At 46.2% G+C, this 20,369-nt stretch overlaps 1 protein-coding gene across 4 annotated transcripts in view; it reads left to right on the forward strand.

Moving 5' to 3' along the window:
* Positions 1–20,369, forward strand: part of TIMMDC1 (translocase of inner mitochondrial membrane domain containing 1) — a 97,581-nt gene that overhangs the window by 64,786 nt on the left and 12,426 nt on the right. For all 4 annotated transcript variants that reach the window (XM_033941569.1, XM_033941571.1, XM_033941568.1 and 1 more), the window contains exon 7: positions 11,185–11,295. In XM_033941569.1, coding sequence (XP_033797460.1) covers positions 11,185–11,295 — 111 coding nt within the window. The remainder of the gene's footprint in view (positions 1–11,184; positions 11,296–20,369) is intronic.

Genomic DNA, 20,369 nt, shown 5'->3' on the forward strand with positions numbered 1-20,369 from the left:
ATGATGTGGATATGATTCAGTCAATGATCTGAAACAATGTCAAAACATGGCCCAACATTGAATATCTATTCTAAGACATAGAAACACTGACCACTGCTGGCTGAATAGCAGTTGGTTTGAATACAATAAAATAATTCCCAGTTCTTTAACATCCCTGCAGACTAGTGCTGCCCGATTTCCGATTTGAATCGATTCACCAATTCACTTTGGGTGAATCGATTTGAATCGATGTGTAATTTAAAAAAATCGGCCTTTCTGATTCGGGGCCCAACCTCCCCCTGCCCAGCTGTCATTGCGCTCACAAATCCTGCCATTCAAAACCATTTTTTTTTTTTAAAACCCTCTCACCGGTTTGTGGATTCCCCGGCCTTATTCGTCACAGCCTGAAGTTGTGTTTGACTCCGGTAAAGAAAGTACAAAAGAAAAAAAAAACCAGGCGATTTTTCAAACCCTCCCCATAACACTAGCCTGTATTAGCAGCTGCACCGCTCTCTCCTTCCATAGCTTTAGCGAATCAATTCCCTTTTGCAGCCTCAGAGCCTCTGCTAGGCCGTCCCGCCTCTGATGATGCAACTTCCTTCTTCCTCGGAGACGGGACGGCCTAGCAGAGGCTCTGAGGCTGCAGAAGGGAATTGATTCGCTAAAGCTACGGAAGGAGAGAGCGGTGCAGCTGCTAATACAGGCTAGTGTTACGGGGAGGGTTTGAAAATTCGCCTGTTTTTTTTTTTATTTTGTACTTTCTTTACCGGAGTCAAACACAACTTCAGGCTGTGCCGAGTCAGGCCAGGGAATCCACAAGCCGGTGAGAGCCTGTTAATCGGGAGGGGGCATGGTGCCGATGGACCTGGGAGATGAGGGAGGGGGGCTGATAGGAGGCAAGGAGAGGAGGGAGTGATGCTGCTAGACCTGGGAGGTGAGTGGGTAAGGTACTGCTTCTAGTCAGAGGGGAAGGAAAGGGAAGGGAGAGGAGCCCTGCTAGTCGGAGAGGAGAGGTGCTTCTTGCCCTGGGGGTGAAAAGGAGAGGTGCTGCAGCTAGTTGGTGGGGGAGACGGAAGTAGAGGGGAGGGAGAGGTACTGTTGGAGTTGAGTGGAGGAGGGAGATGAGAGGGAGAGGTGCTGCTGGATCGGGAACAGAGGAGAGTGCTGCTGGACTTAAAATGGAAGAGGGAAAGCTGCAGCAGGACTGAGGGGAGAGCAGCGGAGGAGGAGAGTGAGAGGGGAAGGGGGAAGAGAAATGCTGTTGGTGCACCCAATTGGGGAGAGAGGGAAGGAGGGATAAGGAAGCCCAGGAAGGGAGAGGAGAGGAAAGAGATGCCAAGACCATGGGAGGGGAGGGAAATGAAAGGCAATACTAGACCTTGGAGGGAGAGATGTCAGGGCATGGGAGGTGGGGGAGACAGATGCCAGACCAGGGAAAAGGAATGGAAATGGAAGGGGAGGACACAGATGGAAGATAGATGGTTAGCACGGAGAAAGAAGCGAGTTATCAGAAGACAACCAGACAGCAAAAGGTAGAAAAAAATCATTTTATTTTCTGTTTTGTGATTACAATATGTCAGATTTGAAAAGTGTATCCTGCCAGAGCTGGTGCTAGACTGCAAATGTGACCTAGGATTTAACAGAGAGAGGAAAAGTCCTTTTTGTTTCTTTATTTTGTTTACACCACAGCGCCAGTGTGGGTAGGAGAGGGCAAAGGGGGTGTAGAAGCTATAAAATAAACCCAATTAGGCAGGAAAATTGAATCGAAAAACCAATTCAGTAGGCTGAATCGAATCGAATTTTTTTTTTCCTGAATCGGGCAGCACTACTGCAGACCAGCACAGATGGATGGGTTTGCAGTTGCACTCTTCTTCCAGCAGGTGGAGACTGAGAACAAACTGTAGCAGTAGTACAAGTAGGCTGTGCAGTCCTTCTTAGAATCAGTTCCTTCCCATATTTCCTCACCTCCCCAATTTTTATTTAGAGGTACCTCAGCTGTATTCCTTGCCTGTGAGCACTGACTACAGCTTGGAGAGTCAATGGGGTCTGATCCTTTGAAACATAAAGTTAAAAAAAAACAACCTGAGGCAGAGCCATTGAGTTTTATTAGTGCTGGTCTGAAGGGAAGCCTTTCATTCATTAATTTTTCTCCCTTCTAGCTAACTGGCGTCTGAATTGAGCCTGCATTATGATTCACAATGAGCACTTCTCAGCCTAAGAAGTGCTTAGCGTGCTCCCACCGAGGTCTCAGTGCAGCTGGTGTTTGTTTGTTTTTGCTCACAGCCATGCGCAGGGGAACCCTTGTCGGTGTTGGCTTTGCGTGCTGGCAGGAGGTATTCCCCGGTGGCTGCAAAGGGAAAGTCGGCCTATACAGTGGGGAGGCCTGGAATTCCCCAATTGCCAAAGGCTCTGGGGCTTCCCTAGCCGTTACGGCTGCCACCAGTGGAGAGACCCAGGGTTTCTTACCGCCGCAGGTACTGGGGATTCCCTTCCCATCATGTTGGGTTTGCGCGGCTGGTTCTTTTCATGCCTCTACAGTATTTTCAACTTTGAGGGAGCCTTATTCGGCGGGCTTTTCTTCTTTGGTGAGAAACTCTGTAATTTGGCTGAGTCTTCTGCTGAGCTCCCACCTAGATTGGAAAGGCAGGAATAGGTTGGGCAGACCTCTTCCTCTGTAACTGAGCATGATTTTCTCCCACTGGTGGGGTTTTCCCAAGATTTTGTGCTGGCTATGTACAAGGTATACTGCCTGCAAGCAGCTGGTGGTCCTTTGAACGCACCAGTGGTCCTTCTGCCCCCCCGCCTCCCCCCGTCTAAGTGGCAGCGTCTCTCATTGGAGGACATGGTGTTTCTGAATGATGATGTGTCACCAGATGAGGACCTGGGGATCTGTAGGACCCTCAGGGAGGGGGGCAGATGACATGGGTGGCTGGGTGTCCGAGCCACCCGCAGAGAAGGACACTTCAGTTCTACACATTTTTCACTGGGAGGAGCTGCAGGAGCTCATCCTTCAAGTGTCATCTATTTTGCATTTTGAAGAATCTAAAGTAGCCTCTCGGGTCTCTTCCTTTCCCATGCATCAGGATATCCAGGATATCATGCATGCATAGTGGAAGTCCCCCCTTTTCGACTGGCACGGCCTATGTCCCAGCTTTATCCTATTCCTGATTATGACAGGGACTCCTTTTGTCTGCCGGTTATAGATGCAGTGGTTTTGGCCATTGCCAAGTGGTATACAATTCTGGTGGAGGGGGCTTGGCCCTTAGGGACCCCCAGGACCAGAAGATGGAATCTCTTCTTAAGCAGAGCTTTGATGTAGCTGCCTTGGTGGGCCAGGCAAAGACTTGTGGTCTGGTGATCAGAGCATGCTTCAGGTAGGCCATGCATGTGTTGGATAGGGAGTGCAGTGACTGGTCTCTGGTGGATCAGGAGGTCACTAAGATTGAGCTTGGCTCTTCTTATCTTTTAGATGCCATATTCAATTTGTTACGGGCTTCGACTAAGTCTATGGCTTTAGGGGTGGCTACTAGACGTACCTTGTGGCTCTGTCATTTGTCAGCAGACTCAGCCTCCAATTCCAAGCTCGGCAAATTTCCCTTTAAGAACTCTTTTTTTTCTTTGGAGAGGACTTGGACAAGCTGGTGCAGAGTTTAGGTGAATCCAAGATGCCTTGATTACCAGAGGACAGGCCTTGGCAGTCTGGTAGAGGAGGATTGGGCTCAGGTTGTTTATGTGAGTTTCGTAGATATCAGCCTGGTAGGGTTTCTGTTGTGGGTTCTTCCTCCAGGGGTCGATTTTCCCATTGTATGCAGTACTTTCAGGGTGCACGCCAGGGGACAGGACTCCTTTCTCTCCTCCTCTCGTACCGCACAATGACGGTGTTCAGGTCCTTCCCCTGGTTCACGTTAGGAGCCTGGTTATAGGTGTTTTACTGGGGATGGACTGTGGTCAAGTCAGATCAGTGGATCCTGGAAGTGATTCATGATGGGTATGCTCTTGAGTTCAACCAGCGCTGGCCAGATCTTTTTCTCTCTTCCTGTCAGTTCATTTGAAAGAGGCAGGCATTTCATCAGACTTTTCTGAGGCTAGTGGAACTCAAGGCACTCTCAAGAGATTCGTACCGGGAGGTACTCCAATTACTTTGTGGTGCCCAAGAAAGAGGGGTCCTTTCGTACTATCTTGGATCTAAAGTGTGTGAACCGGGCACTCCGGGCCCCTTTTCAAATTGAGACTCTAAAGTCTGTGATCTTAGTGGTTCAGCCCAGGGATTTTCTGATTTCTCTCGACCCGACAGAGGCGTACCTTCATTTCCCAATTCTGGGCTCTCATCGGCAGTTTCTTTGCTTTGCAGTTTTGGAAAAGCATGATCAGTTCTGTGTGCTTCCATTTGATTTGGCCATGGCTCCATGTACCTTCACCAAGATTATGGTAATGGTGGCAGTGGCTTTGCACAAGGAGGTCAAAAAATAGTGCCTCAGTTGTCACTTCAATATAATCAAGAGATGTAGTGATTGTCTCAGTTATTTTACATACAGGCTCGCTATATATATTTATTTTCCAAATGTATGGACCTTCAGACCACCATAAGGGTACACATCCCTGGCCGTAATACTCTTTGTCGGTCCACCTTTTATTGACACATTTATTAATTTTTTTCTCTTTTATTTTTTGTTCATTATCAATATTATTTTAAGTAGTTTAAAACCAATATAACATGACTTAGCTCTAGCTTATAGTGATACTGTCCATTCTTCACCTCTCCCTGTCTACTTTGTACAAGGAGGGCATTTTGGCTCATCCTTAACTGGACGATTGGTTGATTCGAGCAAAATTCTTCCAAGAGAGTTCCTGAGTCACGGTCTGTGTCATGGAATTACTGCAGTTGTTGGGCTGGGTAGTCAACTTTTCCAAAAGTCGGTTTGCTCCATCTCAATGCTTTGAGTATCTTGGAGTTGTTTTCGACACCAGTATGGGGAGGGTGTTCCTTCCCGAGGCCCAGGTGCAGAAGTTGCAGTCGCAGATTTGCTCCCATGTGGTTTCTCTTTGTCGCCAGCTTCAAAGCTTGGGGTTGGTGGTTCAATGGGCATGTGCTCACATGTGCTGCCTTCAGTCTGTGTTTCTTCAGAGGTGGTCCCTGCAGGTTCTTGATTTGGACACTTTGGTTCCCCTTTGCAGGCCACTTCATCGCAGTCTAGATCAGCACTAGTGGATGGTTATTCTCATAGATGCCAGTCTCCTTGACTGGGGACCCCAGTGTCTCAGTCGTTCAACTCAGGGCAGCTGGTCACCAGAGGAGACCTTATAGTCAGTCAACATTCTGGAGACGAGAGCTATTTGGTTGGTGCTTGTGGCCTTCCAGTCCTTCCGACAAATAGACAGATTGAAAAGTGATAAATTACCGGGCCCGGACGGAATCCACCCAAGGGTACTAAAAGAACTGAGGACGGAAATAGCGGACACACTCCGACAAATCTGTAATCTATCCTTAAGCACTGGGAAGGTACCGGAGGACTGGAAGCTAGCGAATGTCACACCTATCTTCAAAAAGGGATCGAGGGGGTGACCCGGGGAACTACAGACCGGTGAGCTTGACTTCGATTCTGGGCAAGATGATGGAAGCATTAATAAAGGATAGCATCTGTGAACACATAGAAAGAAATGGACAGCTGAAACCGAGCCAACATGGCTTCTGCAAGGGAAGATCGTGCCAAACAAACCTATTGCACTTCTTTGAAGGGATAAACAGCCAGATGGACAAAGGGGAATCCATAGATATCATTTATCTCGACTTCCAAAAAGCCTTTGATAAGGTCCCCCATGAGCGGCTACTTAAGAAATTGTCAAACCACGGGGTGAGAGGGGATGTACACAGATGGATCAGGCACTGGTTGGCTGGCAGAAAACAAAGGGTTAGAGTGAAGGTCAGTACTCCGACTGGTAGAGGGTCACAAGCGGTGTTCTGCAGGGGTCAGTGCTGGGACCACTGCTGTTCAATATATTTATCAACGACTTGGAAACGGGGACGAGGTGTGAAGTTATAAAATTTGCTGATGACACCAAACTCTGCAGCAGAGTTAGAAACACAAAGGAGTGCGAAGACCTGCAAAGGGACCTAAGCAAACTGGAAGAGTGGGCAAACAAATGGCAAATGTGCTTTAACATAGAAAAATGTAAGGTCATGCATATAGGGAAAAGGAACCCAAGGTACAGCTACAAAATGGGGGGAACATTGCTGGGGGAGAGTAATCTTGAAAAAGACTTGGGTGTGCTGGTGGATACAACCATGAAATCATCAGCGCAATATGTAGCGGCCTCGAAGAAAGCTAACAGAATGCTGGGCATCATTAAGAAGGGAATTACAACCAGGACGAAGGAAGTCATCATGCCACTGTATCGTGCAATGGTGCGCCCGCATCTAGAGTACTGCGTCCAATATTGGTCGCCGTACCTCAAGAATGACATGGCGATACTTGAGAGGATCCAGAGAAAAGCTACGAAAATGATAAATGACATGGAGGACTGTTCATACGCTAACAGGCTGGACAAGTTGGGACTCTTCTCTCTGGAAAAGAGGAGACTTAGGGGAGACATGATAGAAACTTTCAAGATCATGAGGGGCATGGAGAAGGTAGACAAGGATAGATTCTTCAAAATACGGGGAACCATAGGCACAAGAGGTCACTCGGAGAAACTGGAAGGGGACAAGTTTAGAACCAATGCCAGAAGGTTCTTCTTCACACAGAGGGTTGTGGACAAATGGAACGCGCTCCCGGAGGAAGTGGTCGGGCAGAGTACGCTACGGGGATTCAAAGAGGGATTGGATGGATTCCTGAAGGATATGGGGATTGAGGGATACAGATAAGGGTAGATAAGAGTATGGAAAGAGTAAAGATAAAAACATTGGGGCTATAGGGCTAAATCAAGTAAACATGACAGGTCATGGACCTGATGGGCCGCCGCGGGTGCAGACTGCTGGGCGCGATGGACCTCTGGTCTGACCCAGCGGAGGCAAATTCTTATGTTCTTATGTTCCTGGAGGCAAAGTTGTTCGGGTTCTCTCCGACAATGCCTACGTCAATCAACGGGGGAACCAAGAGTTGTCTGGTAGCGCAGGAGACAGCACTTCTCATGGAATGGGCGGAGGCTTATCTTCTGGACATCTCGGTTTCCCACATAGCAGGAATGGGCAATGTCCAGGTGGATTTCCTCAGTCGTCATATGCTGGATCCCAGCAAGTGGTGCTTGATGATGGAAGTTTCAAGTTTAAGTTTCAAGTTTATTAATTGGCTTGTTGAATCGCTTAATCGGATTTCTAAGCGATGTACAATAAAATATACATGTAAGGAAACAAAAACATTACATACATTTAATTAATTATAACGTAAACAAAAGGTAAGAGGGGGTGAAATACATTTTTTTATAGTAAAGAAAGAACATACAGGGAAAATACATAAGGAAATTAAAAAAAACAAAAGAAAGCAAAATAATTCACTAGAATAACACTTTATAATAAAATTTAATTAATTTGCAAATGCATCTTTGAACAAAAAGGTTTTTAATTCGCTTTTAAATTTCCCAAACACCTTCTCCTCCCGTAAAAACATGGGAAGCGCATTCCAGATCTGGGGAGCTGTACATGAGAAGATAAATTGTCTTCTTGTGCTAATAACTTTTAACGAAGGAATTGATAAAAGGTTCCGTTCACTAGATCTTAAAGGGTGCGGGTCCTTCGAACTGATAGTTTGGTCATGTGGTTGGCCGATGATAGAACTTATGGCCGATGATAGAACTTATGGCAACTCCAGGGTGCGGGTCCTTCAGTTGGCGCAGAAATTATCAGGCAATGGGGCTGGATGCTCAGGTGCAGGATAAGCCAACGGACAGCCTGCTGTATGTCTTTCCTCTGTGGCCACTAGTGGGTAGAGTTCTTCTTCGCATTGTTTATCACACAGGCCACATGATTCTGGTGGCTCTGTATTGGCCCAGGCATCTGTGGTAAGGGGGAGTTGATCCATCTTCTAGTGACAGACTCCCTTCCTCTGCCCCTCTTGAGCGACCTTCTGACTCAGGGTCCCATCCATATGTTTGATCTGGGCCCTTTTTGTTTTATGGTTTGGCTCTTGAAAGGGAATGTCTAAGCAAGAAAGGATATTCAGATAAAGTAGTCTCTACTCTTTTGGGATCTCAGAGGTCCTTGACTTCTTGGGTTTATGTGTGCATCTGGCACCTCTTCAAGAACTGGTGTTCCTCTCTGGTGGTGTTTCATCTGCATGCGTCTTTCCTGCACATCTTGGAAGTTTTGCCTCCTTGCCATTGTCATCTTTTCCTTATGTGTTCTGTTTCATGAGATCTGCAAAGTTGATCCGCCCTTCGGTTCCAGCCTGGGATATCAATCTGGTCCTTTCGGTGCTGATTCGTCCTCCTTTTGAGCTTCTGAGTTCCTGCATGCCGAAAGACCTTACTTTGAAGTCGGTATTTCTGGTAGCCATTACTTCTGCAAGATGTGTGTCAGATTTGCAAGCCTTTTCTTGTAGAGCTCCCTTCTTGGAATATTCGAGAGAGCATGTGGTGCTGCGGCCTGTTCCTTCCTTTCTTCCTAAAGTTGTTTCCCCCTTTCATGTAAATCAGACAGTTGCCCTTCTGGTTTTTGGTAGTCAGAAGGGTACTTTGGAGCAAAGGCAGTTACATAAATTGGAGGTCCACAGGGTCCTTCGCACTTACATGAAAAGGACTCAGGAGTTCCAATTGTCAGATCGCATTTTTGTTCTCCTAGCAGGTAGACATAAGGGGGAAGGTGTCTCTAAGGCTTTGATTATGTGATGGATCAAGGAGGCTTTTGCTTCAGCATACCTTCTTCAGCAGAAGCCAGTTCCAGACTTTCTCAAGGCTCATGCCACATGGGGTCAAGCGGCGTCCTGAGTGGAGAGTTCTCTTGTGCCCCCAGTGGATATCTGTAAGGCTGCAGTTTGGTCTTCTCTGCATTCTTTTGTGTGTCACTATCAGGTGAACGCTCAGGCATATCAGGACACTGTTTTTGGTGAACGAGCTCTTGTGGTGGCCCTTCGAGGATCCCACCCATGATGGATACTGCTTTGGTGTGTCCCATCCGTCTGTGCCAGTCTGGAAGGATGCTAAAGAAGAAGAAACTAGGGCTTACTTTAGGGCCAGATTCACCAACCTGCCCAATCGAGCCCGATCCGGGCAGGTCCGACAAATTCAGAAAGGAAAAATATGTAGATGGGAGCGTTCGGAGGAATGCCCCATCTGCCAGCACGGATCGCTTTTCTGTGATCCCCATGCATGCGCAGACCATCTTTAAATGGTCTGCGCATGCCCGTCGGTGCTGCAATCTTTTTTTTTTTTAATACTTTTAGCCCGGGTTAAAACCGTGGGCTTGCAGTGTGGGGATGGGCAAGAGCAGGCAGGAAAGATAGGGAAGAGCAGGGTGGCAATCGAGGCAGAGCAGGGCGGCAGGCAGGAGACAGATCGGGGCAGATTGAGGCAGAGCAGGACAGCAGGCAGGAGACAGAGCGGGGCAACATGCAGGAGACAGATCGGGGCAGAGCAGGGTGGCGATTGAGGCAGAGCAGGGCGGCAAGTAGGAGACAGATCGGGGCAGAGCAGGGTGGCGATTGAGGCAGAGCAGGGCGGCAGGCAGGAGACAGATCAGGGCAGAGCAGGGCGGCAATCGAGATAGAGCAGGGTGGCAAGCAGGAGACAGATTGGGGCAGAGCAGGGTGGCATTCGGGGAGATCAGGCAGGAGATAGATTGAGGCAGAGCAGGGTTTCTATGGAGCTGGAGAGTCTGAAAGATGTTTTCGACCGGTCTCCAGCAGTTGCTTCTTGGGTTGATCGGCCAGCCCAGTCGGTTTTAAAATTTTGGTTGGTGAATCTCGTCCCTGTCTACTTTGCATGCGTTTCTCCTCATTTGCATGCACGGATTCGAAGCGGATTGCAGGAGAGGTAAGTGAATCAGGCCGGAGAGAAATTTGCTCGTTAAGGGGTCACAAACCAATCGGTACACGATCGGTTTGCTTTGTGAATCTAGCCCCTAGTCCCTCTAGACTGGCACAGAACCCACCTAATGTTTTTCCTTGATGATCCAAAGAGTTGTTTTTTTTTCTCAGGAATGCTAAATGGCAATTTTGTTCTTTTTTGCTTTCCTTTTTTTCTGGGGAGTTTTGGTTACCTGTTCCAATCCTTCTCCATCTGTTGTGTTTTACAAAGGGAAAAAACCCCCAATGCATTAGTTTGAAGTTCCTGCTTGGCTGTTTGTCAGACTGGTTCTAAGAGGGACTGCACAGCCTATTTGTACTACTGCTACAGTTCAGTTTGTTCTCATTCTTCACCTGCTGGCAGAGGAGTGCAACTGCAAACCCATCTGTCTGTGCCAGTCTGTAGGGCCTGAAAGAAAGAAAATTAGCAAGTAAGCCCTAATTTCTTCTTTTGCCAGCTTCAGGTTTTTCTAAAATGTTTAGATTTTGTTATCTCCCTCCCTGCAGTGTATTATTTTTATTACATTTTGGGGCATTTCTAAAACGTTCTTTGCTGTATATATTGGACTGAGATCCAGGCCTTTCTGCTTTGAGAAAATAAAGAAACGATTAGAAGGATAAAATCTCCAGGTGTAAGAAATCAAAAAGATTGCATTTTAACTTATCTCCAGAATGACTTCCTGCTTCCAAAGAAAGCACATTAACTATGCCTGTGATCTGGAAGCAAAGAAAGTCTGCAAGAAATGGGCCAGAATAAATCTCTGTGATATTCTATGAACTCTGACAATAAACTGCTGTTCTATACTGCTAATACTACTTCTAGTGCATACTGCGATCACCAGAGACATGGTGCTCTGCCAGGACACTTCAGTCATGATCCACAGCAACCCTGGCTCTTTTAACACAGTGTTTCTCAACTCGGTCCTGGAGTACCCCTTTGCCAGTCAGGTTTTCAGGATATCCACAATGAATATGCATAAACTTGATTTGCATACACTACCTCCATTATATGCAAATTTCTTTCATGCCTATTCATTGTGGATATCCTGAAAACTTGACTGGCAACGGGGTACTCCAGGTCCAAGTTGAGAAATACTGTTTTAACACAGGCATGGTTAAAAATGTAGTGATCAAAACAGCTGCTGTGAGCTACTGCACCTCCTAGGAAATTTTATTGAACTTGGTTGTGTGTATTTTCTTGTATTCTTAGTTTGCCTATGGGGGCTCTGCTGATGGCCTTTCAGAAGCTGGCAGGAGAAACCTTAAGTGAAAAAAAGAGAAAGGCACGTAGAGAGCTATATGAGCTCAAATTGGAAGAATGGTAAGAAACAGCAAGTCTTTCTTTGTCAGCTTTGTGCACATGGGATTAATTTTATACAGCATTTTCCACATTTAGAAAAAAACATGATCTTCACATGAAAAAGTTACTTCTATATAGCCCTACATAATTTACATATAAAATGTATATATTTTGGCCAGAATTCTCTATATGGTACCAAAAAAACAGTCATAAACAGTGCTCAGAGTTGGGCATTATTTATAGAATAGCATTTGGTGCTGGGATCTGTGCTCAATTTTAGGTGCAATGATTCACACCATGTAAAACCTGATGTAAATTCTCAGGCCTAAAATTACTTGCGAATCTCCCTAATTCTCTAAATCTGCATGTAGAGTCCAGGAATGCCCCAAATCTGCCCATGCCCCTTCCGAGGCCACACTCCCTTTCTGGAAACTCATGTGAATTTTATACAATAATAATAATAATAATAACTTTATAATAATAATAACTTTATTTTTCTATACTGCCATAGTCAGGCGACTTCTAGGCGGTTAACATTGTAAGAAGGCTGGACATTCAGCGAATTACAAGAGGTCTTAATGCAATACAATAATTCTGCATACAATACAATACAATGAGTCTGAATACAGTACAATACAATACAATGAGTCTAAATACAATACAATACAATAAGTCTAAGTACAATACCATACAATGAGTCTAAATACTTTACAATAATCTAAATGGGAAACTTACGTTCTAATTGGAGTTCTATGGGTAATGAATACCTGAATACTTTAGTACTAACATATTAATTGGAGTTCTATGGGTAGAGAATACCTAATACATGAAAGGAGCTTCTTGAGAGAAAGAAAAGGTGATTACAGGGGGGAAGTTCTAGTGAGGGAGGGGACTGTTTTAGTCAATGAATTTGGCGAAAAGGGCGGTTTTGATCAATTTTCGGAATGCACTGTAAGTCAGATTGGGTTCGTTTATGTAGTTTTTCAGCCAAACTTGCTGTCTGTTCGCTTGGAACTTAAAGGTTCTATCCAGGAATGATTTGTATCTGCAGCCTGTAATCTTTGGGTATGTAAAGATGTTTTTGTTTCTGGTTGCTCGCGTGGGGTTATGTAGGATGAAGTGAGTTTGCAGGTAAGAAGGTGCTAGTCCCCAGACTTGCTGAAACAGGTGCAAGCAAATTTGAATAATATTTGCGCTTCTATTGGTAGCCAATGCAGCTTTTTATAGTAGGGGTTGATGTGGTCATTTTTTCTTAGTCCGAAAATTAGGCAAACGGCGGTGTTTTGTAGTAATCTCAGTTTTTTTATTGTTTTTTGTGGGATACCCAGGTAGATGATGTTGCAGTAGTCAAGAATGGATAGGATCAGCGCCTGTACCAGCAACCTGAATGATGTTGGGTCAAAGTATTTTTTTATGGTCCTTAGTTTCCATAGCGTGTAAAAACATTTTTTCACTATTGAGTTTGTGTGGTCAGTCATAGTTAGGTGTGTGTCTAGAGTGATACCGAGTATTTTTATGTTTTTGGATATTGGGTATTCGTGATTGTTTATTTTTATCGAAGTTCTCGTAATTTTGTCGTTAGGACTAGCCAGAAAGACTTTTGTTTTCTCTGCGTTTAGTTTCAGTTTGAAATTGGTGGTCCATTTATCGATTTCGGTCATTATGTTTGAGAGGTTGTCTACAATTTCTTTTGTGATGTCATTTAAGGGGATTAGAATGGATATGTCGTCTGCATAAATGTAGTGTATTAAGTTTAGTTTTTGTAGGAGGTGACCTAAGGAGGCGATATAGATATTGAAATGGGTGGGCGATAGGGGGGAGCCTTGGGGCACGCCTGACGGGTTTTTCCATGGTTTGGAGTAGTTTCCATTGCTGATTACTTGGTAGGATCTGTTTGTTAGGAATTCTTGGAACCATTTCTTTGCCTTACCAGAAATTCCCATTACTTCAAGGCACAGTAGCATGATTTCATGGTCTACCAGGTCGAACGCACTGCTGAGGTCTAATTGTAGAATCGGTGCACTTTTGCCTTTGCTAAAGAGATCATAGAGGTGGTTCAGTAAGGAGGCTAAGACAGTTTCTGTGTTGTATCCTTTCCTGAATCCTGATTGGTGTTCACTAAGGATGTTAAATTTGTCCAGGTAGTTTACTAGTTGAAGGTTGACCAATCCTTCCTGTATCTTTGTGAAAAGGGGAATGCTTGCTATGGGTCTGAAATTGGATGTCAGTGCTGAGGAGGTTTTCTGATCTTTAGGGATTGGAGTGATTAGTATGTGTCCCATTTTTTTGTTTAATGTTCCGCTTGTAAGGGCGGTTGTTAGCCATACGAATAGTTCCTTTTTAAATTCTGGAGGGGCAACTGTCATGATTTTGGGGGGACATGCATCAAGTAGACAGTTAGATTTGGTGTACTTGTTGAATAAATTTAGGAACTGATGCCAGTTTGGGTATTATCCCAGGACAAGCAGGCAGCATATTCTTGACTTATGGGGAGCCCCGGTACGGACAATTTTAGAGTGATTGCACTCTAAGAACTTGGAAAGTTCTAGCAGGCCGCACCGCGCATGTGCGAGTGCCTTCCCGCCCGATGGAGGCGCGCGGTCCCCAGTTTCTTAGTTTCCGCGGAGCTAAGAAGACACGTCTTTTTCAACGGCCGTTGAAAAATACTTTTTCTCGCCTTCCCGCTCGCGAAAATCTTTTGAGGAAGTAAATCTTCCTTCTTTTCTTTTTATTTCATTCTTTTTTCTCAAAAAAAAAAAAATCCCTTTCTTTTTTTCTTTCGGGTTCGCCCCGGCGGGGCCTGCTGCCATCATCGAAGCCTCGGCCTTCGATTTGGCAGAAGCCGTTTTTACTTTCATGCCCCCTCAGCCAGGGTTCAAGAAGTGCCAGCGGTGTGCACGGCCCATTTCTCTGACCGACCCACACAACTGGTGTTTACAGTGTCTGGGTCCGGATCATAGGGCTTCCACCTGCACCCGTTGTGCCACATTGAAAAAACGCACGTTGAAAAATCGTCAAATTCAACAAAGGTTACTTTTCGGTGCCGAGATGGCTGACTCTGCGGGATCGACACCGGCATCGGCTCCGTCTCAATCGGCACCCACCTCTTTGACACCGCGCGATACCGCGCCGGCGTCACAACAGTCAGGTAAGCCGGCTAAGAAGCCTTCCCCGCTGGAGCGCCCTCCGGTCTCTGTGGCAGCGAGTCCAGTCCTGCCGACCACGAGGCGCCCGCGGAAACGCTCCGCCCCTATAGAGGTGAGTCCCTCGTCCTCGGGTTCCTCATCCTCTGGGCGTCGAGCGGCACCACAGGTACCGCAGAAAAAGAAAACGGTACCGGTGCCCTCCCTGGACGAGCGAATTGCAGCCGTCCTTCAGGTGCAACTTAAAGAGTAGTTGCAACAGCTCCTTCCTGCTCTATTGGCACTGAACCTTCCAGTCCCGGTCCGGTCTGAGCCACCGGTACCGACAGTGGGGCAGCCTCTATTGTCCGCTTCCACTCTGTTGGTACCGGTCCATTCTGCTTCCTTGGTCTCCATGCCGGTTCTGGCCCCGGAGCCGAGAGCGCTACATCAGGCTGTTCAAACTTCGGCACCGATACAGCCTTTAACTTCTCCCGGTACCGCTTCTTTGAGGTCGGGTAAGTCGGTACGTAAATCCTGACACCTTGAGCCCTCGACACCAGAGTCTCGGGATCGCAGTTTTTAAATTCGGGATCCTGATCTGTGGGGTGACTCCGAAGAGCCTCTTCTCTCAGAAGGTGAATGTTCATCTGGTGAAGAGGATCCTTCTGTTCAAGATCCATCCTCTAAACCAGATACTGCCTCTTTCACTTCTTTCTTAAAAGAGATGTGTGAGTCTCTTTCTATTTCCTTGGAGGCTGAGTCCAAGAAATCCAAAGCTTTCCTTGATGCACTGGACTTTGACCAGCCTCCAAGGGAATTTCTTAAATTACCCCTCCATGATATTTTGAGGGAAACCTTTTACAAAAACCTTGAGACTCCTGTGACTATCCCAGGAGCTCCTCGTAAATTGGACTCCTTATACAAAGTCATCCCCATACCTGGCTTTGATAAACCGCAGCTTTTCCCATGAGTCTCTTTTGGTGGAATCTACTCTAAAGAAGTCTGCGGGAGCTAGTGTGTACGCCTCAGTCCCTCCTGGCAGAGAAGGGAAGGCCATGGACAAATTTGGTAAGAGATTATATCAAAACGCTATGTTGGCTAACCGGTCAGGGAATTATGCTTTTCATTTTTCCTTTTATCTAAAGCATCTCATTCAGAATCTGGCTTCTTTTGAGAAGTACCTCCCTGACCGCAAGAGATCTGCTTTCCGCCAATGTTCTTCCTCTCTTCTCCAGCTTCGAAAGTTCATGGTTCGTTCCATCTATGACACCTTCGAACTCACCTCCAGAGCCACGGCCATGTCTGTTGCCATGCGTCGTCTAGCCTGGCTCAGGGTATCGGAGCTTGATGTCAACCATCAAGACTGCCTCACTAATGCTCCATGCCTAGGGGATGAACTTTTTGATGATTCTATGGACTCCACCACCCAGAAGTTGTCCGCACATGAGACTCGCTGGGACACTCTTCTTAAGACCAAAAAGAAGACTCCACCTGTCCGGCCTTTCAGGCAGCAATCAGCTTACCAATGCCGTTATGTGGCTAGACCCTTACCACCAGCTCCTCAACAGCCTCGGCGTCAGCGCCAGCAACAACGACAACCCCCTAGGACGCAACAGCAGCAACAGGTCAAACCTCCTCCACAGCAGAAGTCCACGCAACCCTTTTGACTTCGTTCTCCAGGGCATAGCCAGTGTTTTACCATCCGCCCATCTTCCTCAACCCATAGGAGGACGTCTTTCTTTGTACCTCATCCATTGGGAAACCATCACCTCGGACCAGTGGGTCCTCAACATCATCCGTCACGGCTACTCTCTCAACTTTCAGACTCTTCCTTCCCAAAGTCTGCCAAAAGAGTCTGCTTTGCACACTCCTCAGTCCTCCCTTCTTCTACAAGAAGTTCAATCCCTCCTTCTTTTGAACGCCATAGAGGAAGTTCCTCTAGATCAGAGGGGGCAGGGATTTTACTCCCGTTACTTTCTGGTCCCCAAAAAAACAGGAGATCTCAGACCCATTTTAGATCTTCGCAATCTCAACAAATGCTTGGTCAAAGAAAAATTCAGAATGCTTTCTCTGGCCATTCTTTACCCTCTTCTCAATCAAGGCGACTGGCTTTGCTCCCTCGATCTCAAAGAGGCATACACTCACATACCGGTCAATCTGGCCTCCAGACAGTACCTCCGTTTCATGATCAATCACTGTCATTACCAGTACAAGGTGTTACCCTTCGGTCTTGCCTCCTCTCCCAGAGTGTTCACCAAATGTCTGATTGTGGTGGCTGCTTTCCTACGCTCTCACCATCTGCAAGTCTTCCCTTACCTGGACAACTGGTTAATCAAAGCCACTTCATCTCAAGCAGTGCTCCTTGCCACCAACCAGACCATCCTTTTCCTTCAACTTCTGGGGTTCGAAATCAATCTACCCAAATCACATCTCATCCCTACTCAGAGACTGCAATTCATTGGAGCGGTCCTCGACACAGTCCTCATGAGAGCGTTCCTGCCGTCCGACCGTCTTCAGACTCTTCAATGTCTATGTCAGCAGGTGCTTCCACAACGCTCCATCTCTGCCAAGCAAATGATGATACTCTTGGGTCACATGGCCTTGACCGTTCATGTCACCCCTTTCGCACGTCTTCACCTGCGCACTCCTCAATGGACCCTAGCCACCCAGTGGTCCCAAGCGATGGATCCTTGCTCACGACACATATTTGTGACATCATCTCTTTGTCAGTCTCTATAATGGTGGTTGATATCTTCCAATCTCTCCAGAGGTCTTCTGTTCCATCTACCTCCTCATCAACTCATCATCACCACAGACGCCTCCCCTTATGCGTGGGGAGCTCACCTGAACGAGTTTCAAACTCAAGGCCTTTGGACGGCTCAGGAAAAGAAGCATCACATCAATTTCCTGGAACTCCGGGCGATGTTTTATGCCCTCAAGGCTTTTCAACATCTTCTCTTCCCTCAGGTTCTACTACTTTGCACAGACAATCAAGTTGCAATGTACTACATCAACAAACAGGGTGAGACAGGCTCTCGCTTCTTGTGTCAGGAGGCCAAAAGATTTGGTCTTTAGTGACAGATCACCAATTATTCCTGAAAACTATCTACATTCAGGGAGAGCAGAATTCCTTGGCGGACAATCTCAGCAGAATTCTCCAACCCCACGAATGGACTCTCGATCCTTTGACTCTCCAGTCCATTTCCGTTCAATGGGGCACTCCTCAGATAAACCTCTTTGCAGCTCCTCACAATCATCAGCTGCCCCTCTTCTGCTCCAGACTCTACTCTCCTCACTGTCTGGCAGCGGATGCGTTTCTCCTGGATTGGTCCAATCTGTTCCTGTATGCTTTCCCTCCTCTGCCTCTCATGCTCCGGACCTTGTTCAAGCTGAAGAGGGAACAAGCCACCATGATTCTCATCGCTCCACGGTGGCCCAGGCAACATTGGTTCTCCCTTCTACTTCAACTCAGTTCCAGGGAGCCCATTCTTCTTCCAATATTTCCTTCTCTGCTTACACAGCATCAGGAGACCCTTCTGCATCCCAACCTTCAGTCTCTGCACCTGACAGCTTGGTATCTCTCGGCCTGACCACATCTGATTCTCTTCTGTCTCAGCCCGTTCGTTCTATTCTGGATGCTTCCAGGAAACCGACCACTCTTCAATGTTACCATCAGAAGTGGACACGGTTTTCCTCTTGGTGTCTTCTTCATCATCATATAATCCCTTTTCCCTTGCGGTAGAGACCTTGTTAGATTATCTTCTTTCTTTGTCTGACTCTGGTCTCAAATCTACTTCCATCAGAGTCCACCTCAGTGCTATTGCTGCTTTTCATGAGCCAGTTCATGGGAAACTTCTCTCAGCTCATCCTTTGGTTTCCAGATTCATGCGGGGTCTATTCAATGTGAAACCACCTCTTAAGGCCCCTCCTGTAGTCTGGGATCTCAATGTGGTTCTTTCCGCCTTAATGAAGCCTCCTTGAACCTTTGGCTACAGCTCCCTTCAAGTTTCTCACTTGGAAAGTGGTCTTCCTTATTGCTCTTACCTCTGCCAGGAGGGTCAGTGAGCTGCATGCACTAGTTGCTGATCCACCTTTTACAATCTTCCATCATGATAAGGTGGTTCTGCGTACCCATCCAAAGTTTCTCCCTAAGGTTGTCTCTGAATTTCATCTCAATCAATCGATTGTCCTGCCTGTATTCTTCCCGAAACCTCATTCTCATCCTGGAGAACAGGCTTTACATACTTTGGACTGTAAATGGGCTTTAGCTTACTATCTAGAGCGTACTAAGCCCCACAGATCAACTCCGCAACTCTTTCTGTCCTTTGATCCGAATAAATTGGGACACCCCGTTTCTAAACGTACATTGTCAAATTGGCTTGCAGCGTGCATTTCATTCTGTTATGCTCAGTCCGGACTGACACTGGAAGGTTCTGTCACGGCCCATAGAGTTCGAGCTATGGCAGCATCTGTAGCTTTCCTCCGTTCCACTCCTATTGAGGAAATCTGCAAGGCTGCTACTTGGTCCTCAGTTCATACTTTTACATCTCATTATTGTCTGGATGCTTTCTCCAGACGGGATGGACACTTCGGCCAATCTGTTTTACAAAATTTGTTTTCCTAATGGCCAACCTTCCCTCCATCCCTCTTTTTGTTAGCTTGGAAGTCACCCATCAGTCAAGAATATGCTGCCTGCTTGTCCTGGGATAAAGCACAGTTACTTACCGTAACAGGTATTATCCAGGGACAGTAGGCAGATATTCTTGCGTCCCACACACCTCCCCGGGTTGGCTTCTTAGCTAGCTTATCCTAACTGGGGACCGCGCGCCTCCGTCGGGCGGGAAGGCACTCACGCGTGCGCGGTGCGGCCTGCTAGAACTTTCCAAGTTCTTAGAGTGCAATCACTCTAAAATTGTCCATACTGGGGCTCCGTCAGTGCCGTCACCCATCAGTCAAGAATATCTGCCTGCTGTCCCTGGATAACACCTGTTATAATAATAATAATAATAATAATAACTTTATTCTTATATCCCGCCTGTAATCTTGCGACTTCTAGGCGGTTTACAATAAACTAAACTGTAAATACAATCAAGAGAAGTTTTACATACAGCGAATTAGAGAGTATAGCGGTTTACAATAAAGAAACTGTAAATACAATCAAGAGAAGTTTTTCATACAGCGAATTAGAGAGTATAGCGGTTTACAATAAAGAAACTGTAAATACAATCAAGAGAAGTTTTACATACAGCGAATTAGAGGGTATAGCGGTTTACAATAAAGAAACTGTAAATACAATCAAGAGAAGTTTTTCATACAGCGAATTAGAGAGTATAGCAGTGTATCTCTCGTACAACTACTTAAAGTGTATAGCATTGTACATCTGATGACATTAGTAGTGTTAACGTCAGTTGTGTGTTGCAAGGCCAGGAAGCGCCAAGTTGTTTAGACAGAAGTAGAAATATTCCGTAAGTTCGTATAGTGTTCATGTTTAGTGATTTGGGGGGTTTGGGGTTAACAGTTGAAAATTCAGGTGTGTGGTGATGTTACGAGGGGGGTTGATGTTCCGGTTCGTTACCTAGGTATTTCAAGAATAGGTAAGTTTTTAGGTGTTTTCTGAATTCTTCATAGTTGTTTGTGTGCGCAATTAGTTTTTCTAGGTCTTTACCCCATATGGCAGCTTGATATGATAGCAGTTGTTGATGGTGTCTCTTATATTTGCACCCTCTAGCCGGTGGGGAGATAAATTTCATGTGTGTTTTTCTTTCATGTCTGTTGGTTGGGAATGAGAAGAGATCTGTTATGTATTTTGGGGCTAGACCATTTAGTACCTTGAAGCAGAGACATCCTAGCTTGAACTTCGTGCGCGCCTCCATCGGTAGCCAGTGTAGGAGTCGGTAGGAAGGGGTTATGTGATCGGACTTCTTCAGCCCGAAGATCATCCTGACTGCTGCATTTTGTATCAGTTGTAGT

The sequence above is a fragment of the Geotrypetes seraphini genome, chromosome 4 (assembly GCF_902459505.1).
Source record: "Geotrypetes seraphini chromosome 4, aGeoSer1.1, whole genome shotgun sequence".
Classification (NCBI taxonomy): domain Eukaryota; kingdom Metazoa; phylum Chordata; class Amphibia; order Gymnophiona; family Dermophiidae; genus Geotrypetes; species Geotrypetes seraphini.